The 26,845-nt window shown below is 32.8% G+C and overlaps 1 protein-coding gene across 3 annotated transcripts in view; it reads right to left on the reverse strand.

Annotated features, from left to right (window-relative positions):
• Nucleotides 1-990: 990 nt before the first annotated feature.
• Nucleotides 991-26,845, reverse strand: part of LOC100748054 (GRAM domain-containing protein 2B) — an 89,745-nt gene continuing 63,890 nt past the window's right edge. For all 3 annotated transcript variants that reach the window (XM_012387971.3, XM_012387969.3, XM_012387970.3), the window contains 5 exons: nt 12,017-12,190; nt 4,634-4,787; nt 3,142-3,662; nt 2,185-2,455; nt 991-1,740 (listed from right to left, as the gene is read on the reverse strand). In XM_012387971.3, coding sequence (XP_012243394.1) covers nt 1,627-1,740; nt 2,185-2,455; nt 3,142-3,662; nt 4,634-4,787; nt 12,017-12,190 — 1,234 coding nt within the window. In that variant the 3' untranslated portion in view covers nt 991-1,626. The remainder of the gene's footprint in view (nt 1,741-2,184; nt 2,456-3,141; nt 3,663-4,633; nt 4,788-12,016; nt 12,191-26,845) is intronic.

Genomic DNA, 26,845 nt, shown 5'->3' on the forward strand with positions numbered 1-26,845 from the left:
TTTTTTTTTTTTTTTTTTTTTTTTTTGGTCCGATCGCAATAACCAGTCTCTCGTTTACTTTAGTTTTACTTATTTATTTCATTTTTGTTTCGATGGGACGAACACGACGAATCTGCTAAACGCGGTCGTGTTTTAACAAAATTCGATCCTCGATCCTACTATCACAGTCAAATCTCCCGTTTCTCGTATCCCATATTTTAACCGCAATTATAACAACACTTTGTTCGAACGTTTCTTCGCATTATTTTACATACACATAGAAGAACATGTGCAACGATATTGAAATATGTTCATAAGTGAATAGAATATTTCGCGAGCACTTTCACATACCAAGAATCGTCTCGAAGGAGTCAAGTAAAAAAAAAGCAAACGAAAAAGATAAAAAAAGACAGAGAAACGAAGAAAACTACCCTTTCGTTATCATCTCGAATAAACGACCGGAAAAAATTTTTTTTTCGTAGGAACACCAGTGTGCGTGGGAAATGCAGTATCTCATTTATTTTCTTTTTCTTTTTTTTTCATTTTAACTGTTTTTGTCTAAAAGGCGCAGTATTCTATGTTCGATGACGAAATAGCGTGTATTCCGAACGATCAGAACACTGCAGCACAAGCTCGTCTGTTAAGAAACTTTTTCGTTCTTGGTATTTCTTGTAGCGATACAATATATTATTCTTGCTTTCGGTACGACAGAAATGCATAACCACTTTGTTAATTCTATAATGTAATTCTTTGCCAGTTGTATCGATTAAAAAGGTAGTGCCTCAACTATCTCAGATATACGATATCAACAAGTAATCGCGAAATATGCATTATTCTATGTATGTGTGTGTGCATATATATATATATATGTATATATATATATATATCATATATATGTATATATACACATCATATTTACATATATATAGATATATACATGTATTTATGTGTGTATATATATATATAGCTTCTTTATAATATTTATATTTATATATATATTCCATTTTTTTGTTCATTATACTCTTGTTGTATGTGGGGCATATATAAATACGTGACTAGTTTTCAAAAACGAAAATCCCTTCGCTCGCGTTGCGTGTTCAAATATTTCTTTTTTTCTTCTACTCCATATTCATCAATTCATTTCGCATCATCTTGTCGTACATATAATTGTCTAGTACACACTCGTACACGTATATCGTATATACGACGCTCCTTATATTTTTTCTATTTTATATTTACTTCGTTTGTTACAGCCTTTAAGCATCTTATTTAAATTCTGCAAGCGTGACTGAAAATTAAGAATCGAGTTACGCATGCTCTCCCAATCTAAGTGTAGAAGGACCGTTACTATCGTTGCGATCCCTGCGTTTGAAAAATTTTCAGTGTATAATTTACTTTCTTTTTGTCTGTTTTGTTCTTTTACTTTAAATAACCTATTATCTCCGAAACCTGTCCAAGTAAGTCTAGATAGTCTAACGATAATAATTGCCTATTAAGGACCGTCGAAGCGACACCGTTAATTAATTGATCGAATCGAGATCGTTTTCGCACGCCGATAATAAATTAATACGAAACGCTTCATACGCTAGCGAGGCGACGGGGACTCATATTATTTGGTTGCATTAAATTATTTAGCTTCGTCGGGGGCTAACTCGGAGCGTCTTCCGGTTCCAACATGCCACCGGACACGCTCGGCTCGGTTTCTCTATTTTGGCTCATCGACACGAACTGCTGCGACAACATCTGTAGACTCTGTCGTACCTAAAATAATGAATATTTATTACAGTTCTATTTTTTCATTAGATAATTACATGAATGGGTACTAAAGGGGAAGAACAAGATAAGTCAAAGTTACAGGGAAGATAGATACATAGATAAATAGCCTTAGTAAATTTAATTTTAAAGCTAAATATGTGTTCTTTCCTACAATTCAGATTTAAAAAAAAATTTCCCTTTAAAAATATTTTCGCCCATAATATTAATATTTTATCAAAATAACAGTGACAGACATTATAAAGTTAATGAAATTTCAAGCTATTTTACATAACAAGCGTATACATGAAATGCAATTTTCCTGTGGTTAGTGTTCAAATACTTTCGAAAGCCACTGTAAATTCCAGTATTTTAGTTATATTCATAAAAATATATCCGCAATCTGTTTATGGGATTAACTTCATCCATTTTTCTATAGTGAAGCAATCGTACCTTTACTATTTGATCAATGTTTGTATTAAGGTAATGCAAAAGTCGATCCTGAGTGAAACGTTCCGGCGAAACAAACGGATGGTTGAGATACGCCGTATGTAACCTGTCGATGCGAATCATCATCAAAGCCGCCGACATATATAGAGCTGCTAGGACTACTATCAGTATGGTGATCACTGTGCTAGTTCTCAATCTACCCGTGAACAAGGACAAAACAGCGTTGGAGTTGTTGGACGTTGCTGGAAGTATCGGCACCGATGGTGGTTCCACCCTGAACAGATACAAAAATTAATTAGCAGGTAATTATTAAAAGACTTGTGAGAATAATTAAACAGTTTCTGATAGCTACATCTTGATTAATAATTGTATATAAGATAGAATATATTTAACATGATTCGGGTAGCAGTTTACTTGGAACGATTTATGAAATTTAACAATAAAAAATAAAAGATAAACGTAATAAAAACAATACGGTCATGGTTATATTGGTAAAATTTGAAACCAGGCTAAAAGTGTATATGTAAGTTCCAAGTGATTCATACAGACAATATATGTGTATTCAGTCAAAATTCAGTCAAACTTATACATATAAATGGTGCTTTTTTCAGACATATAAATAGTTCTAAAGATGAGCCGATTAAACATTGTAATTTATCAATGTTATGGATTGATTAATGATCGTTGAAATACTTTGTGGTTGCATTTACGTTTGCAATAAATACCTTGTGAATGCCGTATACATTTTCAGATTCGTTTCAAGCTTTACCAATATAAACATGATCGTAGTATCTTATTACGATGTTAACGCTACTTCAAAATACTTCGTATTACACACACAATATATTCATAAAAAGTTTCCACAAGGATTCGCATGCTTTCACGAGCTATTATATAAAAAGCATTCTAACTGACTGCAGACAAGAAGATGACGAGAATATTTCTAGAACATTTATTTACTTTGTAGGTGGTGGCAAACTAGGCCTGACAATTTTCAATGGGACAGCATCGGTGTCGGTGCAGATGGTCGGCGGTCTGGAGTTCAGATCTGTCCCGCTTTCAGACATGCTAGAATCATCTTCCTCCGGGTTCACCTCGGAATCATCGACAACCAACGCGTTTGGGGTGAGGAGCTTCTGCTCTGTGGTCAACGGTAGAATCGTTGGCGACGGTTGTGGTTCCAGCGCAGCGTCCCAAACCTGTTTCATCAACTTGAAGGTCGAGTCTCTGGATAGAAGAGAACAGAACACGTGCCTCTCCTCTTCGGTGGCGATTGCCACAGCGTTTGGAATGATTCGTGCTGTCTTTTCTTTACTGATCTTCAACACGGAAACTGTAGGTATCAAAAGCTTCGTTACATAGCCGAACACGTTACTATAGAACGCGAAATAATTTGGTGTAATGTACAGGTGTCCTTGCAACAAGATGTCGCCTACCAGCGCGCAACTGTAGTAGTTTAATACCCGTTCATCCGCAGCAACCTGAATCGAATAGTAGATCGAGATTAGATTTTCTATACATACTCTACCCAACGAGAAGAGTCAGGAAAGGTAAACAAAACGCGATTATGGTGATACACGAATGTCACTAGTAGGCACCAAATAGCTGTAGTCTCGGCATTTACGTTTTGTTTACCCTCACTGATTCGTCTTGTTGGAATATAGTTGCTGATAGATGTAGATCGATCGACAGGCGTGGAATTTCGAAATGGATTACCGATCTGGGTCAAGTTTTATATTGAGAGTAAGGCATGAAAATGGCTAAGCGTCGTACGCTACGTCTCGTAACTACAAAACCTTCCAAGAATTTCCAGCTTTTATATCAAATAATATAATATCATGATTTGCATATAATAAGCAACGAATATGTTACGTCCGGAATCGTATCGAGAAACAATTTATCAAGTTTTCTTAAAAGAAGATCAGAATATGTCGATTGCGAAAGAAACTAAGTAAAAATGTGATTGTCATCGCCAATTATGAGTTTTGACCCAAATAGTTAATCCCAACTTCGCGTATTTTTCTCACGAGATTATTTCATTATGATTTATATAAAATAAATCTATTATTATTCGTTATTAATATGAAGTTTATGAAACAGAAATTATTTTATAATGACAATTCAAAGCATCAAACATGAAAAGCAAGTGGGATTTATCGTTGTATTTATCATTAGTTTGATAATTAACGCGAAAATTTTTATTTCCTTTATTTACTTAAAGAAAATTAAAGTATAAATTTATTATCGATAAAGCGATAAGATTTTAGTTGCGATTCCGGGAGATTATCCTTGTCGATTTATAGTAAACAACAAATTAAAGTAAACATTCACGTAAGATCTATAGATAAAAAATAATATCGTAAATTTCATCGTTCAACGGTGTTCTAGTTCAAGAAAGTAGCGTCGTGTATGTGAGACATCAATGAGAATGAGCGAAACTCTTATGAATTACCTGAGAGAAATGCCTGTGGAATTTCTTCTGTCTCGCGCTGCTGGTAGTCGTTGGCGACGATGTGGACGAAGATCTACTAACCTTCCCTGGAGTCTGCACAACACCACCAGCTGCCATTGATGGTGTACTTCTACTGAGCGGTTTGGAAAGATGACTGAAAAAAAAAGAGATAGAAATTTGTTAATTACAGAATAAATTAATTAATCTAATAAATCAGTGTGGACACGATAAAGTAAATGTTCATAAATAAGAATAAACAGATGGTAACTCTTTTCTGAAAGATACGAATAATCAGTTATCCTTGATCCTAATAAAAAACTGAACTTTCTACATCTTCTAGATCTTAAAATCTTTTAGATAGCGAAAAGTACAGTTTTGATGTAGTCTGATAAACAAATCAGTGATTTATAGACGATATATTTGATTAACACGTGAAATGATAAATACACCTAAAATTTGATACCGAAACGTTAGAGTAGTATTTTATCTACTTTTTGCGTTTAAATCAAACTGAAGATTTTTATGTGCAATTTTATATTTTTGCATATAGAACTAGAGGAATAATATCTAAGTGGGAACTTAATACTTGAACGTACACTCTACTTCAGCGATGTTACCTACATAGTGTACTATACTTTAGATATTTTATATATTTTTGTATATTGTATGCAGTCTGTGCATTTTTCCAGCTTTAAATATAACGTAAGAGCTTAAAGTCTACAGTCTGTTTTTATGATATGTCTGTGTAAAGTCTACGTGTCTTTTTGTGTGCAACACAAAGATCAATGATGTGTAAAAACATGTGTTTAATTATTGTTAACATATTATATCGATTATTACGCATTTAAGTTCAAAACACTACCGTGGAGCACTACAACTATAATTTAGCTTTCGAGCAACAATTATCTGTGTTTCGGTATTCTTCAATTAAGTTAAGAGTCTTATAATATATAAATTCAAGTTTAATATTCTTCATTGTTATCAACAAGTTAAGAGATTTAAGATTTTTCACGGAAGTTTGTAGGTAAACTCCAATGCGTTCTAATCTCTTTCTTTTACAAAGAAATGGGAACTTTCTGTTATTTTTGTCGATTAGTTTCTTTGTTTTTGAAATAAAGAAATATTGCATCGTAGAAAATGTAAATTTTTAAATGTCACGTCATTCGATATTGATGCCATATGAAATATTAAAAAACTTATTTACGTATATAAATATATATATAAAGACTTCTGACTATGACTGAATGCGAATTCATGAATTTTAAATGTACAAATCTGACGTAATTCACAGAGAAAAATTGAAACTGCGGAGAATTATAAAAATTAATAAAGAATTTCCAAAGTATAAACATTTCGTTGTAATAGAATCCTATTTCTTTAATATTTAGAATATCTCTATTTTGTTCCATGAGTTTCACTTACCGCGTACATTCCCGCTTATAATTCTAGACCACCCTATTACGTATTATATACAACATGTCATAACAACATGCCAAAACTCAAATAGAATTAATGGAAATGAAAAATAAATCACGCTCGAATCCACAAACCGAAACCTCTCATCTCGAGAATTAAAGAAACAAACTTTCTCAATGACGTCGATTCCTATGCAATTCGTCATCCATAGCGTCACCATGATCGATCGTTCTTATTTTAAATCATTATAACACTACAGATGTTACAACAGATCCATATTTGTACAAGCTCGACTAGAGAAGTGGAATTCGAATAAGAGATTTGTCTTGCGCCTGATAATTTTCTGCATTTTCGACTCGTACGTGAAAAAAGAAATTTTATACACAGACTAACATTTCTTCACACGACGCTTCATTAAATAAACGATTAGCAAGAAATCATTCTACATAGCAGAATAAGTAAAAAAAAGCTGGGTTTTCGAGAAAATAAGGTTTGAAACTGTTCTGTAACGCTATACATCTATTTGACGAATTTCCCAATTTTTTTACAGAATAAAACGTCATACGAACAAACCCTATTCTGCATTTTCGACTTGTTGTTATTATTATGTCAATTACTCACTCCTGCCCCGTCTGAAATTAGCCAAGTTCCGGTTAACAAATTTCTCAATTCGATTTCCTCGAATACGAGGCATCAAGCAATTTTGTTCTATTCGCACTATTACACTAATGCCAATACGTTTAACACTGTTTTGTCTAACACTATTCGGGTCTTGCAGAAAAGAGCCGTGTCCAGAGGAAAAAGAGTTCCCTTCTTTTGCTCTAAGCGTAATAGTGTGAATAAGAATAATCCAGCAGGCTGTGAAAGCCTTAAGACTCTCAAATTTTGTTCTACATTTCCGAGCTTTTTTTCACATAGAATCGCCCCTTGCCGATTGTACTATGATTTCTCAGATACCTTGTACCTAAGTTCCCCATAGATGCGTGAACATCCACAACCGATTTGATTATTATATGTGATTATTATATAGTCGCACCTTCTTTTCCGAATCTTCGGGCTCCAAATATCATTGCTCCAGACGTCACATTCGAATATATTAGACTTGGAATTCGATCGAAAAACCATGGTGACAGATCTGACAGATAAACTGTATCTTAGAAAAAGAAAAAACCAAGACTCTGCAAATCTGTTAGCAACCGAAACGATCTTTCTCTTTGAAAGTGTTCCAGTTTATGCGGTACACCATACGATTGACAATTCGATGAAACGAACTGTTAGCCACCTTCTACGGAACTGGCATTAATTCGTCAGCGCAACCGCTCCAAGGAATTATTTCGATCGTTAATTGCGTCCCGCTACCAGTTGGCTTAATGTAAATTAAGGTCGAGCGACGATCGAAGACGATCGGGGATGCGATACTGGTAATTGAATTCGCTAGAGAATATTTTATGTCGTTTTAGCCGTTGCTATCCAGGGATGTTCATATCCGGCGATCGGTATTCAGTGTGAATAAGATTCCCTCCTTTATTCCAATACGACGACAAAGAAAAAAATATTTTTGAAAGGAGAGCACGCGAAGTAAAAGATCTTTTACAAACAGAGCTTATAACGACTCGAGGAAGGAACCGACGACACTACGACGACTGTGGATTTTTAAAATACCACTAGAACCACGTGCAAACATTTTCCAACATTCGATCACACTTCTGTTTCTTCGCCGTTTATTTTATATTTCTCTTCTACTCGTTTTCCGTATCTTGTTCAATCTTTGTTCGTTTCTTCTTGGCTTCTCGTTAGTTTCTTCTTTGCTCGCGTCATGGTGAACACAGGAAACAGCGTAAGAATTTGACCAACGATCACGGTCGCCGTGTATCGATCGTTTAGCAAACGTGTCGCGTATCGTACGGTATTAGACTTGCGAATGCAGGATATATCGTGGTGTTATCGAGCAGAAGCTTGATATTGATAATACGTGACGAAATATCTCTGGCTTTTTTCTTCGTACATGACTGTAGACTAAGAAAATTTCAGTGAGTTAAAGTTCATTTTTTATTGATAAACCACCGGATGTTTCTGAGGGATACTTCAGCGTAAATACAATTTTTTGTATCCTATCAATGACACGAAATGATACATAATAGTGGCGATAGGAATAGACAGACGTCTCTTAAAATATTTCTAAACGTGAAAATAACTCGTTGCTTATTAATAACTCGATGATCATCCGATGATATGTAACGAATACTCCTCGCTGTTCGTCTTCGTTACCAACAAAATATAAGATACAGAATAATGGGATAAACAGATTGAAAATTAGATAATATGATAATTAGATAATATTTTTATGTAAATTCATATTTTAATGAACGTAATTAAATCTGCTACAGTACTTCAATTTTTATCTTTGAATGACATTATTGTTTTAACGAAAAATTGCGTATGTTAATAACGATTTTTTGAATTATTTTCTTATAAAAAATACGATTGCACTGGAATTTTATTTTATACACTGCTTTAATGTTTTACTTGGAATATTTTGTTACAGGCATTTTTGTACTTTTTTGTTTTGTTTAAATTTCCCGTAACTATATCAACACTTATATCTTAATGAATATTAAAAACCTTGTGTCTTTCATTATATAATTATTCGTATATATATTGTTCGATAACCATTGTTCAAATTCTTCGTGATTTTATTGTCATAAAATGTATGAGTAGCAAGGTATAAGATATATGATATGAAATAGTAAAATAAACATTAATATTTAAATATTACGTACGATGATAATTAATGTTGGATTTTGACTATTTCATTGTATATATAATTATTTTTATTTATTCGCCATGCAATGAGATTTTGTAAGATCTACAAGTACGTAAACAAGTGACGAGATAGAATATCATTTCTATAACAAATTTCAACGTACAGAGAATCTAAAAACAGAGAAGTAAATAAGTTACGTATAATGTTCTCTCTTTTTTACCTTTTTTGAATATCTTACTTTGACCTTCTTTTATATCGAACAATTTTACACTTAAATGCGCAGAAATATCATTCATTTATTTTTAACAAAAAAATTTGCAAATTTAATATTGTTTGTCTTTTTACTGTATTAATTTTGTATTATTATATCCATTTAAAACCAAGGAATAAATTAAATTTAAATGAAAGATATTATATAAAGATATTATATAAAGATTTAAAAGAAGATTGAAAATGAAAGATAGGAAATAACACCTTTATTTCTTTTTGTAGCAAGAAATATTTATACTTACAAATTTTAATACCAACTATGCGAGTCTATATATGAAATAATTGAAGATTCTTAATAAATATTTTTAGCTGACTAATAAATACAACTAGTTGAATTCTAAGAGAATATTTAATCCATATCAGATTTTTTAATAAAAGGAATTACATATCTTAATCGTATAAGTATGTATTCCACTAACACTTACATTACGTTAAGAATTTTCAAGATAAGTAACGTAGTAAGTTGGCAGAAATATAATCTAAATATTCCCTTTTTACAAATAATATCAGTTCTACGAAGTTTTAGGACACTTGGTGGCCTATGAAAATATTTGCTCCATTAATATTTACTATTTTAACACATCTTGTATTAATATTTATTTTAATATACTTCTTATTTCTATGTAATATCAATATTAATTTTCAATATTAATTTTGTATTGTCTTTCATCATAATCATATCTCTATAAAGCATTATTTCCTATAATATATTATTGTATATGTATACATATGTGTACATATAATCTTACATATATATTGTTCATATGCCATTTTGAATTATAAATGAAAATGAAAATTATAGACGTAGATAATTCGTAGATATTCTATGAAATCAAGATTATAGATTATGACATTTTGATTTGTGTCTATGACTACTATAAAAGCGCAAAAAGGTACTAAAAAGTACCATAAAGAATTGCGCTTAAAGGCAAACGTTATAGCAGTTCTATCAAACTAGAAACTTTTTTCTTGCGAAAACGTAGAACGATTATAGCAGCGATTTCATTCGAAATTGTTATCAAGCAGGTGTGACAGAAATAACGTATTGCTTTTCACACTTCGTTCTTATGTGAACAGGTGTCTCGATATCTCGTGATACGTTATCTAGAGGAACTAACAATTCCTGGAAATCTACGTTAAGCCTAGACGATCGCGAAAACAATTAGTTTCTCTTCATAGATAGAGCTCTTTTTAGCGTTCTACTTCCGGCGTGGTACGAAATGTAGTAAAAGTTGATTGCATTCAATGCATAACAGACAGAAGAAGTATCAGAACTATCGTTGTTATTTATCCTAACGTGATTCGTTTATGTACATAATTATATACAATTGGCAATTATTTCGAGAATTAATTGGCAAGAATTTCATTTTTTTAATTTTGACAAAATATATATATATTATTTTGTAATTTAATTATTACGTTTAATTGTTTTTGGGCAGCTAATTCACTATAAAAGTAAAAGATTTTAACGCTCATAGAATAGTTTCAACTATCAAAAATTGACAGAAAATATATGTATACCATGTATCGTTTCCAATATTTGATTTGATCGATTACGAATTAGATAATTCGGTATACATAAAGATTGAATGCCGTTTTTAGACTATATACCATAAAGATTATCGCACTTTATACACGACAATAAATGTTATTCATAGCGCGATCATATCGCATTAAATAAACATAAAGAACTAATTCATCGTCGATAAATTTTGATTCGCATTTGCGGAAGTAGGATTAACTGTGTTTGACGACTTCCAGAAACGTTTCCAATAAACTAACTACACTTGGCCACGTTATGCAATAGCATATTACAAACCACGGTCCACAATTGGTCAGCTGGTATAATTGTCTTAACCCCATTCGTCAAGGCCAACCATTTGCCTTCGCATAAATGTGGGTTAAAAAGATTGAATGGAACACGTAGGAAGAAGAGCTAACTAACTAACTAAAAATTATAGATTCGGATTATGAATTTTTATTTTTTCTTTGTTTGATAATAACAAATCACTTGGATCGTTGGTGTATGTTTTCTGAAAATTTACAGGTGCGTGGAATATTTAAGCTTAAGATAAAGGGTTAACGAATTTTATAATTGGAAGATCGAAGGTCAAAGAAAGGAAGGAGTTTAACGGCTTTTTCGAAAAAGCATCCTATCAAGTCAAGAATTAATTGAATGGAAACACTCAATTGGCTCAATAGGTTATTCGATGAATGAAGAATCTAGGGTCGAATCCCCATCAATTTTAATCTCAATTAAAATATTCAGGTCGTTGATTTATTTCTCCTCCATTCACGCTGTCGCACAATCGAAAGAAAACCGGTAAAAGGCAAGAATGAAAAAAATAATAATTCGTAAATATCCTCACAGGTATTTAATTTAAATGCAACGTAAGTCGCGTGTGACTATCTCCGTGAGATATTTCTTTTTATTACGAATGATTAGATGAACTTTCAAGATAACGAAATTGATCTCTTTATGCGCCATTTTTATTATAAGCTTTCAACCGTTCGATTTTTCAAACAGCTGATTCATTTTGTGTCTGATTATTCCATGCAAAAGTCAAGAATGAATCTTAACACTTTCACGGCGGGACACTGGGTTATTTGTTTCGTTATCGGCTAGTGCACGATTTTTTCCGTATAGAAGTTTCTTATCCTCCCTGCGGCATTCTGTTATGTTTCCTTTTAAATTTACATTTTTTTTTTAATTTTCGCATATCTTCCTTCTTCGCAACCTTAACAATCCGCAAACACCTGTTTCATTTTGCAATAATTTTTCTATGGTTTGGACACTGTCATGATCTCTGACAGTCCAAATCACAGCTGTTGTGAAAGTGTTAAGATGTGAAGCTTAGCTACCTACATAACCTTGTCCTACCCTGTTATATGTGATGTGAATAGGAAAAACTGATTGGAGATCGAGGACTTACCTGTCGTTACATTTCAAGGCCGCGTGGCTCGGGCTCCTTGGTGGCTGCGAATTATTGGCAGCGGCTACTGTAAGCTGAGAACCGCTAATCGACTGCTGGCCCGCTTGTTGCGCACCAGGAGCTGCTTGAAGAGGCGTGCTGGGCGCGGATCGTGCTCCTATGGACCCCGCAGACCTGGAAAAATACAGATAAACCAATCAATGCTTCGTTCAGTCGAGAATTTTTATAAGATGTTCCATTCAGCAACTGCGGAAAAGATCAATAGTCAATTGGCAGGGTGTTAATTATTTAATTATTTGTTAATATTTCTTTTTTTTATATATCCTTCCTGGACCTGACATATTTTTCGCTAATTTCCTAAGAATGAATTTTTTAAAATTATAATAAAGATATCTTATTACATAACGATTAATTTATCAATTCGACGATTAAACTAATTCTTTTAAACTCAAAATATTTTCTTCCAAATAAAAAATCTAACAATACTACTATTTAATACTGTAACTACCTTTTAAGACAAATTTTATTAAAACTTACAAGCTATATTTCAGATACAACGTTTAATTGCTTTAAAAATATATACTTCAGTTTCTAAGTGTAATAATTAAAAAAGAAATTATAATAAAGATATCTTATTACATAACGATTAATTTATCAATTCGACGATTAAACTAATTCTTTTAAACTCAAAATATTTTCTTCCAAATAAAAAGTCTAACAATATTACTATTTAATACTGTAACTACCTTTTAAGACAAAGTTTATTAAAACTCATAACGTTTAATCGCTTTAAAAATATATACTTAAGTTTCTAAGTGTAATAACTAAAGACGACTACAAACGATAGACTGACATTCATCGTCAATTGCATGTACTTTATTGTATTTCGCCTGCCACTGAATCTCAGAGTGCAAAGAGTTGAAAGTTCATCGATCATTGACAACCTTCTGCAGTGATTTCATAACATGTTAATCTAACGTTAACGCCAGCACAGATAACGTTTTTCCTCAATAATGTCATTTTGACCTCTAAACAATGATCGCATAGTAAGTTTAATCGATTTTATATTTACGCCAAAGGTTGACAAGTTAAAAGCAGCATCCTATTCTTTCAACTGTATCCGTAAAAATATGAGTTTACATAAATATTTACAATCCAATGACGATAGAAATAAATTTTTTTTTATGGAAAAATTAAAAGGAAGACTTTTTCTTACATTGCAGAAATTCTCTCGACATACCTAGCTCTAGTGATCGGGCCAGAAGAGAAGCAAAGCTCGATCAATGCGCGTGTTTCGAACTCCATCGTGCAATCCTTCTTTTTCTACCGCTCAGTTACAGCGCAATTATTTCTGTAAGATGAATTCTTCAGGTTGGGGAATCCAGTATCGATATCGATTTTCAACTCTCCCAAAAATCGTAACGAACCGAAGTCCATCTGGATATATATCGAAGAGATCTTCATGAAGCAGCCAATGATAACCGGAACAGAGAGAGAGAGAAAGGAAAGATTGGAAAGCAAATTCGACGACCACGTTGTATATTTTCGACAATTGAGAGAAGACTTTATACCAGATGTATCGATAAAACGACGAATGAACAAGAACCAAGATATTTTAAAGAAAGTATCAATCGATGCACCGACCACGGTAACAAAGTGGAAGTTAAATTTAACGCAACTTTGAAGCAGCTGTTTCTACACCTGCGAATCAAAGAAACACAATAGTTTCTTATTTATTTGCTCAAAGATCCGGGATCAAAACGAGAACCGAAAGATGCTCAAAGTATTAATATTTCCGAAAGAAACTTCTTAATTTCTAAATCCTTCTAGATTCGAAATCAGCTAATAAGGAACGTCGGATAAAATATCATCGACCAGCGACGATAACAAACTTCTACAGCTACGGAAACGTTACTTTCGATGTGTTCAATGTAATCCAATGTAATCCGATTGAAATCAGTAGAAACCACGCGGGTATCGATGTTTCTTAAAAATCACTCGAGCCGTGGATCGTAATCTTGCTCCCCAGGAGCTGAAGGCCAGTCGAGCGATGAAGAAGATACTCATATCTTCCAAGAAACGAATATTGTCCTATTTTTTAAATTCTCCACGAACTTCGTCCGTGAATCGAAAATTAAGCAACGATACGATCGCGGAGATTTGTCGACTCTTAGTTGTGGCCAATGAAGAATTTAATTTAAGGATTTTATCGTGGTAAAGCAAGGGAAGCCGAAGAGTCTGAAGAGCAACGAGTGCGCGAGTCCACCACGGGCCAGCCGGGAAATCAGACTGACTAGAGGGTTGGGAAGACCAACGTGTAACTCCGATACGTCCTTTCGACCTTTTTAATAGTTAATAAACGCATTATAACCTAGAACTTAGTAATCCATGGTAGGAGGAATTTATACCCTTGCAATGGATGTAATACAGCAAACGTGTTTCGCGTTGATTGATTCCGCGGTAGGTATGTATGGGAAAAATAACAGAGAACAATGAAACCGGAAGTAAAGGTTTAGACGGAAAGTTCTGGAACTGAACTAACAGCTGTTTAAACGCTGTGTAATTGCGGTGGAAGTTTACGAGTTAGACCGAGTTACGTGGAACATATTTTTCTTCTGGTCTACTGTATCGTACACTGTGTCTAGTAATTATAAAACTACTCGAAAACTTTCGATTTTTGTCCCGTTACATACAATATTTCCACGTACCTTTATTTCTCAATGGAAAATGTTGCATATTTAACAGCAAAATATTGAGCAAATTCTCGGAATTTGTTTTTACAATCATAATAAGAATCCATTAGATTTTAATAATGTAAATTGACTGAAAAGAAATTACAAATAATACGTTGTGTTAACACAACGTTGCCCCTTAATTTATCGATACAAAAATTTATATTGAACAATAATTGCTTCAGTTACTTGTGAAATTATTTTCGTTTCATTAATAAATACTACAATTGGATGTACAAAATATTTATAATGTGCATAAATTTTAACGAGTTTCTCATAACCGAAATATAACTGAATTTAACAACTGATCTCATTTGTTTCGGAAGAAACGCTATAGTTGCTCAGCTGTCTCATCGCGGAACAGGAGAAACATTTTTCTATTAGCCACTTGACCGTTTCGCAGGAAATACATATGTACGAAATGGCTGGCACCGTCCCAAAAGGTCGGCCGTGTTACGCATCAATAAGAGGCGTAACCATGTTTTAAAAGAGAACGTGAATCGTATACCACTATCATACGTTCCTACAAACTTCACGAGACCACCTAAAAGAGAGTAATGATAAGATAATCGATTTAGAAATAATACCGCAATTTTCTTGCATTCTGAATCAGGATCAATTCACAATTCTGACATACATGTAAAATAGAAAGTTGTCAATTTTCTTTCTTTCTTTCTTTCCTTCTTTCCTTTTTTTTTTTTTTTTTTTTTTTATTAATCTCGTAAGCGAGACGATCATATATCTGTCAAGCTAAATTGAGCAAATTTTCTGCAATGATAGGAAGCCTTCCGTCAGATCATAATTCACTATCACGAGACCGGTTGTCTTTACTTATTCTGGCTCAACTCATTGGACAGTATAGAGTAGCTCTAGTTTCTAGTAAATTATAGCTTCTATAAATATTATATACGAAACTATATCGCGATCACACGATTTCTCGACTATATGTATTCTTTTAAAAAGAATTTTCATTTGCCAGTACAGATATTAATTTGAATTTTGATGCAAAAAGTAGCCTTATATGTAACTCATCATTAATTTACAATTCTTAATTTTTATTTTTTTGGGGATACATTTAAGATATTATATTAATATTATAAATTTTTATTTATAGTGGGAAATTAGAGTAAAATAAATGCGATTACAAAGATATCTTTTTGGATATTGAAGTTTATGAAAGATTTAAATTTACGGTAAAAGATCTTCAAACCTTTCTTTTTTTATTCTTGTAGAAAATATTCATACTATATCCTGACTTGGAATTAAATCGATCGATACAATAGACATGAATATCATTGAATGAATAGATTTGTAGTATAAAGTTCACCAATAGAAATATGAAGAATTGATGATCACTCGGTCATTAATCATTATCTTATGCCACGTGGATGTCACACATACGTAAATGCTTCCTAGAACTTCTATGTTTTTATTATATCTTTGCAATGTCAATAACATAATCTTCTATTCGCCATGACGTACTTTGTGCATTATTAAAACACGACAGGTGCACATCATTGTGAATACTTCTCGAAGGACATAAACGCTAAAGTAATAGTAGAGTGACTGATAATTATATGGTAGTCGCCTGAAGTTATCAGAAGATGATGAGAAACACAGCTTATCACGAAATATAACGCGGTCATAATAAATTATAAATTCAAAAAAGTATTGCTTTCAACGATAAGATAAATGAATCAATTATTCAATTAATTCATTGCGCATAAATGACTTCGTTCAAGATTGAGGAAAAATGACATTTATGCTAATATGCAAAATTCTTCCCAAAGAAACGATATTAAAAACTAGTCTTTTATACCTATGCAAATGTTTTAAATATTTTATGACGTTCCTTGCATGATCTTCCATTAACCTTCATAAAAGATTACACCTTGAATTCTATGATATTTTATCGAGCAATTTTCATTGCATTTAAAGAAAATTTAACGACGAAGTTTGTAACATAAATTTATCGTATTTACTAATTCACACGCTGAGATGTTTTATGTGAGAAATATGATACTGATCTTACACCTATTTTAATTGTTTGAATGAAATAAAACAGAATTTTTTATTTAAGCCTGCTACTTTTTCGTGTTTCATAATCTGGCATGAATATTATATATACTACATATTATTATAATGTAGCTTTTAAATGTTCAGTTTCAACATATCTTTTTAATTTTATTTTTACTTTAGACTTATATCTCCTATTGCAAGGAGAACATTGGGTTCTTATTTCTAATTTCTTACACATTGATTTATTCCTACATTGATCTCTTAGTTACTATATAGGGTGGTTGCTAACTAGTGGTACAAACGGAAAGGGGGTGATTCTATGCGAAAAGAGAAGTCGGAAATATAGAATAAAAATTTTTCGTTTGAAGCTTTGTTTTCGAGAAAATCGACTTTGAATTTTCGGTCGGTACGCGTGCACTTTATTACGTCTCGTTATTTTTCCATCGAGACAACGATTTACAGTGAGATTCGTTATAACGTACCGCACGCGTACCGAGCGAAAATTCAAAATCAATTTTCTGGAAAGCAAAGCCTCAAACGAAAAATTTTTATTCTATATTTTCGACTTCTTTTTTCGCCTAGAATCACCCCCTTCCGCTTGTACCACCAGTTACCAACCACCCTGTATATACATATTATATTACTATTACTTATTGCGTTATATTATAGAGTATTAATATTCAATATTTTTAAATTTGACTTTCTTTTTGTATATTCGAATACAGTGTTTAAAAATTCGCGAAGAAAATATATGAAGAGAAAAGAAGCGAAGTGAACAACGGGGTTGAAAGAAAATGATATTCATTTCAAATATTTTCCCGAGAAAAACAGATTTATACAAGAAAATATCGTCGTAATGTATAAAATATTAAACCTAACGAATAGCAAAAAGCATAAATTACATATTCTGCATGCTACTGTAAAAGGGTTACACGAATACGTGTCCGCTTGAAATAGATTCACTTAATTACAGGTGGAAGGAGAAATATAAATAAAAAAAGAGGGACATAAATGGGGATCTCGGTTTCGAAATTCAACTTTCCAAGTCAATCAGATACAAACCGGTGGCACACACGTGTAATTATGTAAATCTAATTGCATGCGTTTCCTCCAGCTTGTTCATTTTGCGTGTTTTCGCCACAGATGTACATCCGATGGCTCGATTACACGACTGTTATTCGTGTGCAACGACCGCTATGCGAGGAATATCGCGAAAAACCCAGGATATCGCGTGCTCATCAACTTTTCTTAACCGATCGCAGACAATTTACTCTAAAATTAAGCGTTTTCAATTTTCAACGATTTTCTTTGTTCTACGGTAGTGAGACTATGCAAGTGATGAACAACATACGTGGCCTATCTTTAGTTAAAGTAGATAAGAACGAATAGAGTACAAATTCTTGAAAATTGTTAAATCATATTTAAACACGCCAAGTGCGTACAGTAGAACCACCAGAGTGCGGATATTTATACACAATCACGTTTTCTAAATATTATAACGAGTATTATATTTTAGATATCTCGCATAGTTTTTAATATCTTTTGCATTTTGTTTATTGTTGTACCTACAAATTTCTTATAAATGCATACAAATCACTTAATTAATGTATGTATTTGAATTAAAGAAACTCATAAAATTTGTACTATTTTTAATAATATAACAATGCATAATAAGAAATCTATGCTACTTGTTAATCTATTAATTAATCTATGTTATTAACGCTCAAAAAATGCGAAAGTATCATTCAATTTAAAAATATTCATAGTTGCATCATTAACGAAACCTATGACAGATTAAATTAATTAATTTATTTGTATTGCGTGTAAAAAATTAAAAAAAATGTGCTTTTCTATTTCTCTCAATCTTCGAAACTTATTATTTGCGGAAAATAAAGTACCGATTGCTTGAAACACGAATGTCTAGCTTGCTATTTAAATTTCTTGCTTCTACTAAGATAAATTGTATAAAACTGCATTTCTTTCGAATATATCTACATAAGCACCTGAGTTCATCGATTACCACGGTGACTTTCGTTCGATACTGTATGCGAATTCACTGCTGGTTTCAGTGGTAGCTTTCGTTGAATGCTATGTAGTTCATTGACCTCAAACATACTCTACAGGGCTTAGATTAGGTTAACGCAGAATGCGAATTGATAGTTTAGATTTCGTAGACCGCGCCCTAAGTACAATTTGTAGCACAAAAAATATTACTTTGTAGCTTGTGAACAAAGCATAAAATACATTTTAATTGAGGCTGTGTTTGAGAGATACAAAATTATGATTGCATTTGCAATAGTTTTAATATATTCTACAAAATATTTTTTTACTGAAATAGTGCATCATCAAACGGGTCTTGAAAGCTCAGCGTACGAATATCGTGATAATAAGATATAATTATTATTTATTAACGCATAATTTTTTAACTGTAGTGTATAGTAGAACAGAAAATAGCGTATAGTGCACAGTAGAAGAATTAGTTTAAAAAATTGTTGAAAAGGATGAAAAATTGTCTAAAGTATGAAGCACGATATTTAAAAAATCGGCAAAAGTCACTAACACGAGAAATGTTTGAATTTATCCAACAATGATATATTTCTTGAAATTTTTCTTTTTCAAATTGCCTTCGGTATCTCGAATTTCCGAAGCAAACCAATGCATCAAGTTGACTGTATGAAACACGGTCGTTTATTTCCATATGTACATACGGATTCGCATGTGCACATTTTCTCGCGACCCTCGCCAAGTAATGAACGTACCGCCCGATACAAAATGCAATTCATCGTGCTTTATTCGAATGATGTGTTGTCGTCTCGTAGCGACATCATCTGAAAACAGATCGTGCATAACGTGGCGTCGCGACGAGATGCCCGCGAATGATAGGCAGATCGATCCGGATACGATTCGACTGTCCTCTGGATTAAATAGTAAACGACACGTTGCGAAATGTTCCTCTTTATCTTTTGTTTCGTGAGCTGCCTTTGACTGATTTTGCTGTCACAGCGTTACATTGTTTCCAAAGCAGTTTTGCAATTAAGTACCGACATATTTAAAATAACTGCTTTAATTATTAAATCAAAATATTCCACTTTCATAATTTTAAGTATTGTACTGTATCGCATTGTATTCGTTTATTGTATCCAGACTTACGCCTATTACAATTTTTTTGCGTATATACGCCCTTATTACATTTAATTTATTCCTTAAACCTAAATCTTACTTATTATACAGATTACTATATATCTTTCGTGTCTTAGTCTTTGGTGTTTCGATCCTGTTCCTTCTTTAATTTTTCTATTTCTTTATTTCAAGTACAGTAAAAATACTAAAATAAGCTTTTTTAATTACCAAATAATAACTAAATAAAAATTAGGAAGATTTATTTTCTTTAGTTCCAGATACCAAAGTATTACGATTATTTTTACTAAATCGTTATCTCTGCATAAATACAAAATTTCGACGGATCAATCCTTTACTCTTAGTAAATTGGACCAATTATATTATTTACTTAATTACATATTGGTTCAATAATCAGGTTTTTTATATAAAAGCATAACGAGTCAGAACATTTACGAACGAAAATATAATTACATTCGTGTAACATATACCTGAAGAGTTCCACTTAACATCGGTTGTTAAAAACAACTGAAGGCTACAATCTTTACGAACAACTTGATATAAACGCGTCTCGAATTGATGGCGAACGATCTTATTCAGGGACACGAATCTTCTGCTAATTAATTATTCTCGGTCACGTGCGAGGAAACAGGTTCGTCTAGGTGTACATTGAAACGGTGACAGGACTGAAGAGACGTGCATCATTTGCATTCATCCCCGTTCAATGCGACGCTCACGACTGATTGTGAGCAATGATACTTCACGCTTATCTGAACGATGATTAAACGAGCGTATGTACGAAGGGTGCTGGTCTGGGATCTTCCAACGATCGTAATTTTGACTGACTTTTCAGACACGTGCAGGATCGAGGATCTTGCATATATCATGTGCGAGATTATTAATTAGATCAATAATGGCATTATTTACAAATGTGCACTAGCTAACTTCCTATGTGAAAGTAAATCGAAATTATGAAATACGCAAATCATTTTTCTACAAAGCTTCTTTCTCGAGACGATCTATTTCGAAACTTCGCGTAAATGTGCGTTTAATTTTTAATTAGATTTTGTTTATGCAATTCTGAATATGAATATGATTCAGTGTATTACTGGATTATTAGAATCGATAATTAAATCGAAACGTTCCGATACTTTCAGAAATTAGAATTTTAAGAATCGCAATATTTTACTTTGACGTAATTTTGAGAAATTTGTACGAGACAAAGGAAGCAACAACGCGTTTGAGGAACTTCTTATTTCAGTTCTTAATGTTAAAAAATAAAATTCTTCGCACAGTTTAGTGTAAATTGACCCAGCATTTAGTATTTTACTGTTAAAGAATGTAATTTTAATTGAATAAAATCTTCGAATTAAGACATTTTCAAGAAATTATACAACTTCTACGCATCTTAACAACGAACGATTTTTAAAAATCGATTATCTCGATACAGAAGCTGCGTACAGAAAAGAAACATATTTTACAATTTCGGTTTATTCTCGGATAGGCAATTAGCGTGTTTCGTGGCGCTATTACGACGAACACGGCCGCATAATTTACACGCGAGAAGAAGAATGAAAACAACTGAATTTGGGCGATGAAACAAGGGGACGAGCTGTTATCGTGTAAACTGACTTACAGGTCGTATTTATTCGTCGGCACGTCGTTTTATACGGCTGACGTCCTCGCTGAGAGATTAAAAAGTCCCGCTGAGTTTTCAACGTAGATGTGCGACGCCTATCTCTTCTGCCTGTTTCTCATTTGCATTCCGAGGTCAGCGAATCGATCGCAAACACTGAAGAAAAAGGAGCGAAAATGTATTCGACACCGATTCGTCGATTGTCTCGGAGAAAGCTGTCGAACGCGTCGATTATGCACGCTTTGTCTTCCCATTGGGTTCGTCTTATCTCGAGCAGCTTATCGGCGAACCCCTGGAACCGACATTTTTTTTTTTCATATTCTTTAAATCGATAACGATCGAGAATTAAAGGTTTACGACCAAGTCCTGTAAAATTCCATCGTTTCACGTTATTTTCGTTCGCTCTTGCGCCATTATGTTTGTGAAAATCCTAAATTTTTTCTCGTTATTCGTGAGATATTTCACGCTTTACGCTAAGAATTTTTTGTTTATCTACGGATAGATCTAAACGCATTTGCAATACTTTGTGATGTTAAATAAGTATCAGTTTTTGTTTGTTCATGACTTCGCGCATCTTTTTCTTTCTTTATTTTTGCACTATTATAACGTCAAACTTTTGAATAGAGAAATAAATTTCGAAAAAAAAACTACTCAATATCTAAGTAAAAAAAAATCACAAACTACACCTTTAAACTCATAAATTCATAGAAATTTGCAATCTGGCAAAGTATAGTTATATTTCGCGATCTAGATTTTTATTGCAAAGTTCAATAGGAATAAAAATTCAATTATTTATTGCTTGTTTATAAATTATTTATCTACTGTTTCGTTTATTCAACGATACTCTTGAATGTGAATTATTATTTTGAAAAAACTCTGTAATTATGTAAATAACCACATGTTAAACCAGCTGTTTATCATATTTTATCATATCATTTTAGAAACAGCAATGAATTTTCACGCTGATCTTTGTTCAAACTTTATTATGTATTCTAAATGTTTTATGTATCTTTCAACATCGAATACATGTGTTCCGCCTTCTTGTTCTTACCTCGACGATCATTTCAAAGATTAAAGGTTTTAGTTATGTAGAAGAATCGGGATCAAAACCATACTTTACGAAGAAAACATAAATGGACAGACCGCAGACCCCAGATGGAGATACAACATGGCCCTCCCCCGGAAAGGCATCAAAGACAAACATGGAAAAAACACAAAAAAATACTGGTGGATACAGAACCCATAATAAAATAAGAGAGAATATTAAACCGACAGAACTCAATTCTGACACCGCATAACACAGGTGTAAAATGTAAATACTGTAAATATTTGTAAATAATCCTATTTGACATCCCCCTCCCCCTCCCTCTCACCCCACCCCTCCCCAAAGTTACACAGCACCCAAAAAGCAAACTACCGAAGCGTCCTGTTTTGCGACCAAGTTTTCAGAACAGAAAAGATCAAATGAAAACAAAATTCACGTAAAAGCTCCAACAGAAAAAAATAAAAAAAAAGCACCGCTCCCCAGCGCCTTAAACCTAAAAATTGTATCATACAACGAAAAATGTAAAGCGCCGACACATAATACAGCATGGCTACGTCGTATCGCCGCGTATCGGTACCTTTGCCTAACATACCACTACAAAAATTCATGTTTATTGTGAATAACGTACTTAAAATCTGTATTTTCTGGACTCGATAAACTCCTTTGTAAAAGAACAATTCTACGATTCCTCGATGCCTGTTTTAGTTATGATAGGTTAAGAAATATCGCTTATTTTTTTCTATACCACCATAAAATTGATTGAGTAATAAAATTTACGATTATCATTCGTCGATACCATTACATATATCTCACAATTATGCAATTTTGAGAAACTGTTCCAATATTCACAACGCTTTTATCACGCTCGTAAAATGTATTACTTGTCACGTAAGAGTTAGGTAACACTGAATGAAATCTTTAAACTAATAACATTTACTTTTAGCTAACAACGTAAGCTTTAATCTTTTACGTAAAGTTTAATCTTAAATCAGTTGCTACCACTTACGAGAAGTATCAATTTTATATAATTCACTCGAAGTGCTTACCTGTATGTACGAATTCTCGACAATCAAATGCCATTTGACTTACAAAAATAAACATTCTTTTTCAATCGAGTTTTTCAATCTCTGTTAGCGAACAAAGATTTTGATAAATCATAAAATAATATTTTATAAATCATGAAATTTCACGCGTTTATTTCGAATAGAAATTAGATAAACCATGATTTCCGTTACTTTAACATTTTTATATTTATCACAAATTCAACAGTAGCGAAATTTTTTCCGCAAGCTAACGTTGGAACTACCAAATTTGTTAAAATAATAGATTTCAGCTTTCCTATTTTTACAAATGTGAATCAATTATAGATCGATAGATACACATTATGCACATGAATATAGTTATGATACTTATTATAATATCCAGCTAACAGAACAAGCCTCCGTTTACTAGTTCTCAATTCTTTAATTGTGTTCATAAAAACGAAAATTTGCATGAACATTCGCAGAATTCTAATAATTACGTATAATCTACGTAATATATGTATCTATTTATTATCATTATATTATTATTTTAACTGTATCCGTTTATTTATGGGTATAGATATTCAGAAACACATGGCACGTAGAAAATCAAACATTAACATAGATGATTCATCGGTTAGAATTACAGAAATTATATCAGATTATTTCAACCGATGATCTATCCAAAATAAAAGCTTCCGAAAACATTGGTACGATACAATCGGTACGATAAGGATGTTCAAAGTTTAAAAGTAAAGCCTTCTTAACCGACCAGTTTAAAAGGTATTTCCCGGAATGAATCAGCGACAGCCATAGGGATTCCTGATAGATAAACGTATGATGCAAAACAAATATTTGATATCGACCTTTAGGTGGTCGTTGAATAAGCTCGAATAAATCATTGATCTGCATCTTAAAGTAGGATTACTCATCTTCGATAAGTGAAAATAAAAGAAGCACTTCACAAAATAGCTGTAATTTCAATTATAGGTATTTCTGTATATACTATCACTCATAAGTGCTATAGGTTAAATAACAGATTAACGACTAAAAACGATATTGATTACCTTTTAAAGGAAAGCTAAAAAGATTGAATTTCTTATCTGATCTAATTATTTCAATATTACCTGTAGCACTTGTGTAACGATCTTTCTACAAAGGGATCTCTTTTATTTGATTTATAGCTTAGGAAACACAATTTTTTAAATAATCGAGTCCTCTTATAAAGCATGTCAGGTGCGTACAGTAATTCGCAATAGGAATGAAATAATAATTGAAAAATAATTTTTAAAAAACAATTTTATCGCATTACAATATATGCAAAATAATAACAAAGACTCGAATAATTGTAATTAAGGTATATACTAAAAGAATCAAAAATATAGCATCAGAATACGTTTGAGAATAGTCTGTATGCGACAGATGCAAGATATAGTGGCGCAGTTGTTTTAATTATACTATTACGCAATAAATTGTCGGTAATATTAGTGTTAAAAGAAAAAAAGATAGATATGCATAAACACTTTTTGCACTTACTGTACGTGGATCTAGCACGTGCAGACACTCGACCTCTATACACTATACGCGGCTCGATATTTCAAGTTGAAATTCCGACGAGTGCTATTTTCCGTTCCTGTTCCCAAAAGGTTAGACCTCTTCCTAAATTCCCTTTCTCAAAACTCTGACAAACGTATTAGGTTGTCCGAAAAGTTTCTTTTGTTTCATTGTGACGATAATAGATGAACAACAATTTCTCTTTTATATTATTTTATCGAATCAGGTATGATCTATTTCGTTATATTTCTATTATTATGTTCGTGCATAATTCAGTAAACTAATATAAAACAAAAAACATCTATTATTTATTTATAAGACGAAAGAAAATTTTCGGACAACCTAACGCGTGGCCATACACCTAACGATTTAATTATCAACACGATTAATTTTTGATTAATTGATGGTCTAACTGCTAGGTATATACCATTAGGTGGTACGTGTACTTAGGTGAAACTCGTTACGTGTAAAGTTGATGCATATTTCAAGGTGGCTATAAAAACACAATTTCCTTGATTATGTTTGCTTGAGTAGATACTTACCTAAGGTTTGATATAGGAATATTAAATTAGTAATTAAAAGCTAGCTTTTTGCTTTTATGGAAATTGGAAATTTCTTAAGTTTAGTCGGAAGGATCGCTCATATAAAATGAAATATTGCTTTTACGATTAATTATTATCTTTTATTACTACTGTGTCATGCCAATTATTAGGCTGTTACGTAATAAATGCTAGCCATTAGGTTTTTGTTTCCGTTATGTTAAGATTATGAAGAGTTCTACGACGTTAACGTTAATCTCGCATATAAAATAATGAATTTTTAAGGAAGTTCCAATTATACGGAACAAACTGTCTACAATCGAAGATGGGACTCGAACTATGTTGTTGCTAAACTTTCAACTGCAATTAGAGTGGAACTAAAGTGATAATACGAACACGCCTCCTAGATAACAGTAATTTTTTATTGAATCGATATCGATATCACTAGAAAGTTTCCTGGAAGGTATTCGAGATTAGCAATATCCTGTATGAAAGTAAACAAAAGGATGATTCACATCTCGTTATGAATGAATAAATTTGAATTCTCGTTTTTAACATATTTGTACATACATATTTATTCGGCATATAGAATTAACCAAGTTTATTTATGCTAAATAAGTGTTCGAATTCCATCTTCTCGAAGATGACGTTGTATAAAAACTTTTATTCCACGTTGTCGACCTACTTCTAGAAATCATCTTTTCCTGCGTATTATTTTACGATTGCTCTATATACAGGGTGGTTGGTAACTGGTGGTACAAGCGAAAAGGGGGTGATTCTACGCGAAAAAAGGAGTCAAAAATATACAATACAAATTTTTTGTTTGAGACTTTGTTTTCGAGAAAATCGACTTTAAATTTTCGCTCGGTACGCGTGCGGTACGTTATAACGGATCTCACTGTAGATCGTTGTCTCGATGGAAAAATTAAAAAAAAAAAAGAAAAAAACCTCTTTCTTTACGTGGGGAAATCTTCATCCACACCTTATCTCATCGCACGGAGCGGGACAAGGGTGTCGGATTTCTATCGGCTAAAAAAATCGGTCGGGCCTAAGTGTAGTAGTCCGCAACGAGTGAAACCGTTCTCCGGGGGTACTTCCCAAACACTCATAGAAAGCACAACAACATAGTAGGCAAGGGCGGTCGGGAAACCCACTTGCCCGTTGT

This window comes from Bombus impatiens, unplaced genomic scaffold (genome assembly GCF_000188095.3).
Source record: "Bombus impatiens unplaced genomic scaffold, BIMP_2.2 scf_0503, whole genome shotgun sequence".
NCBI classification, from domain to species: domain Eukaryota; kingdom Metazoa; phylum Arthropoda; class Insecta; order Hymenoptera; family Apidae; genus Bombus; species Bombus impatiens.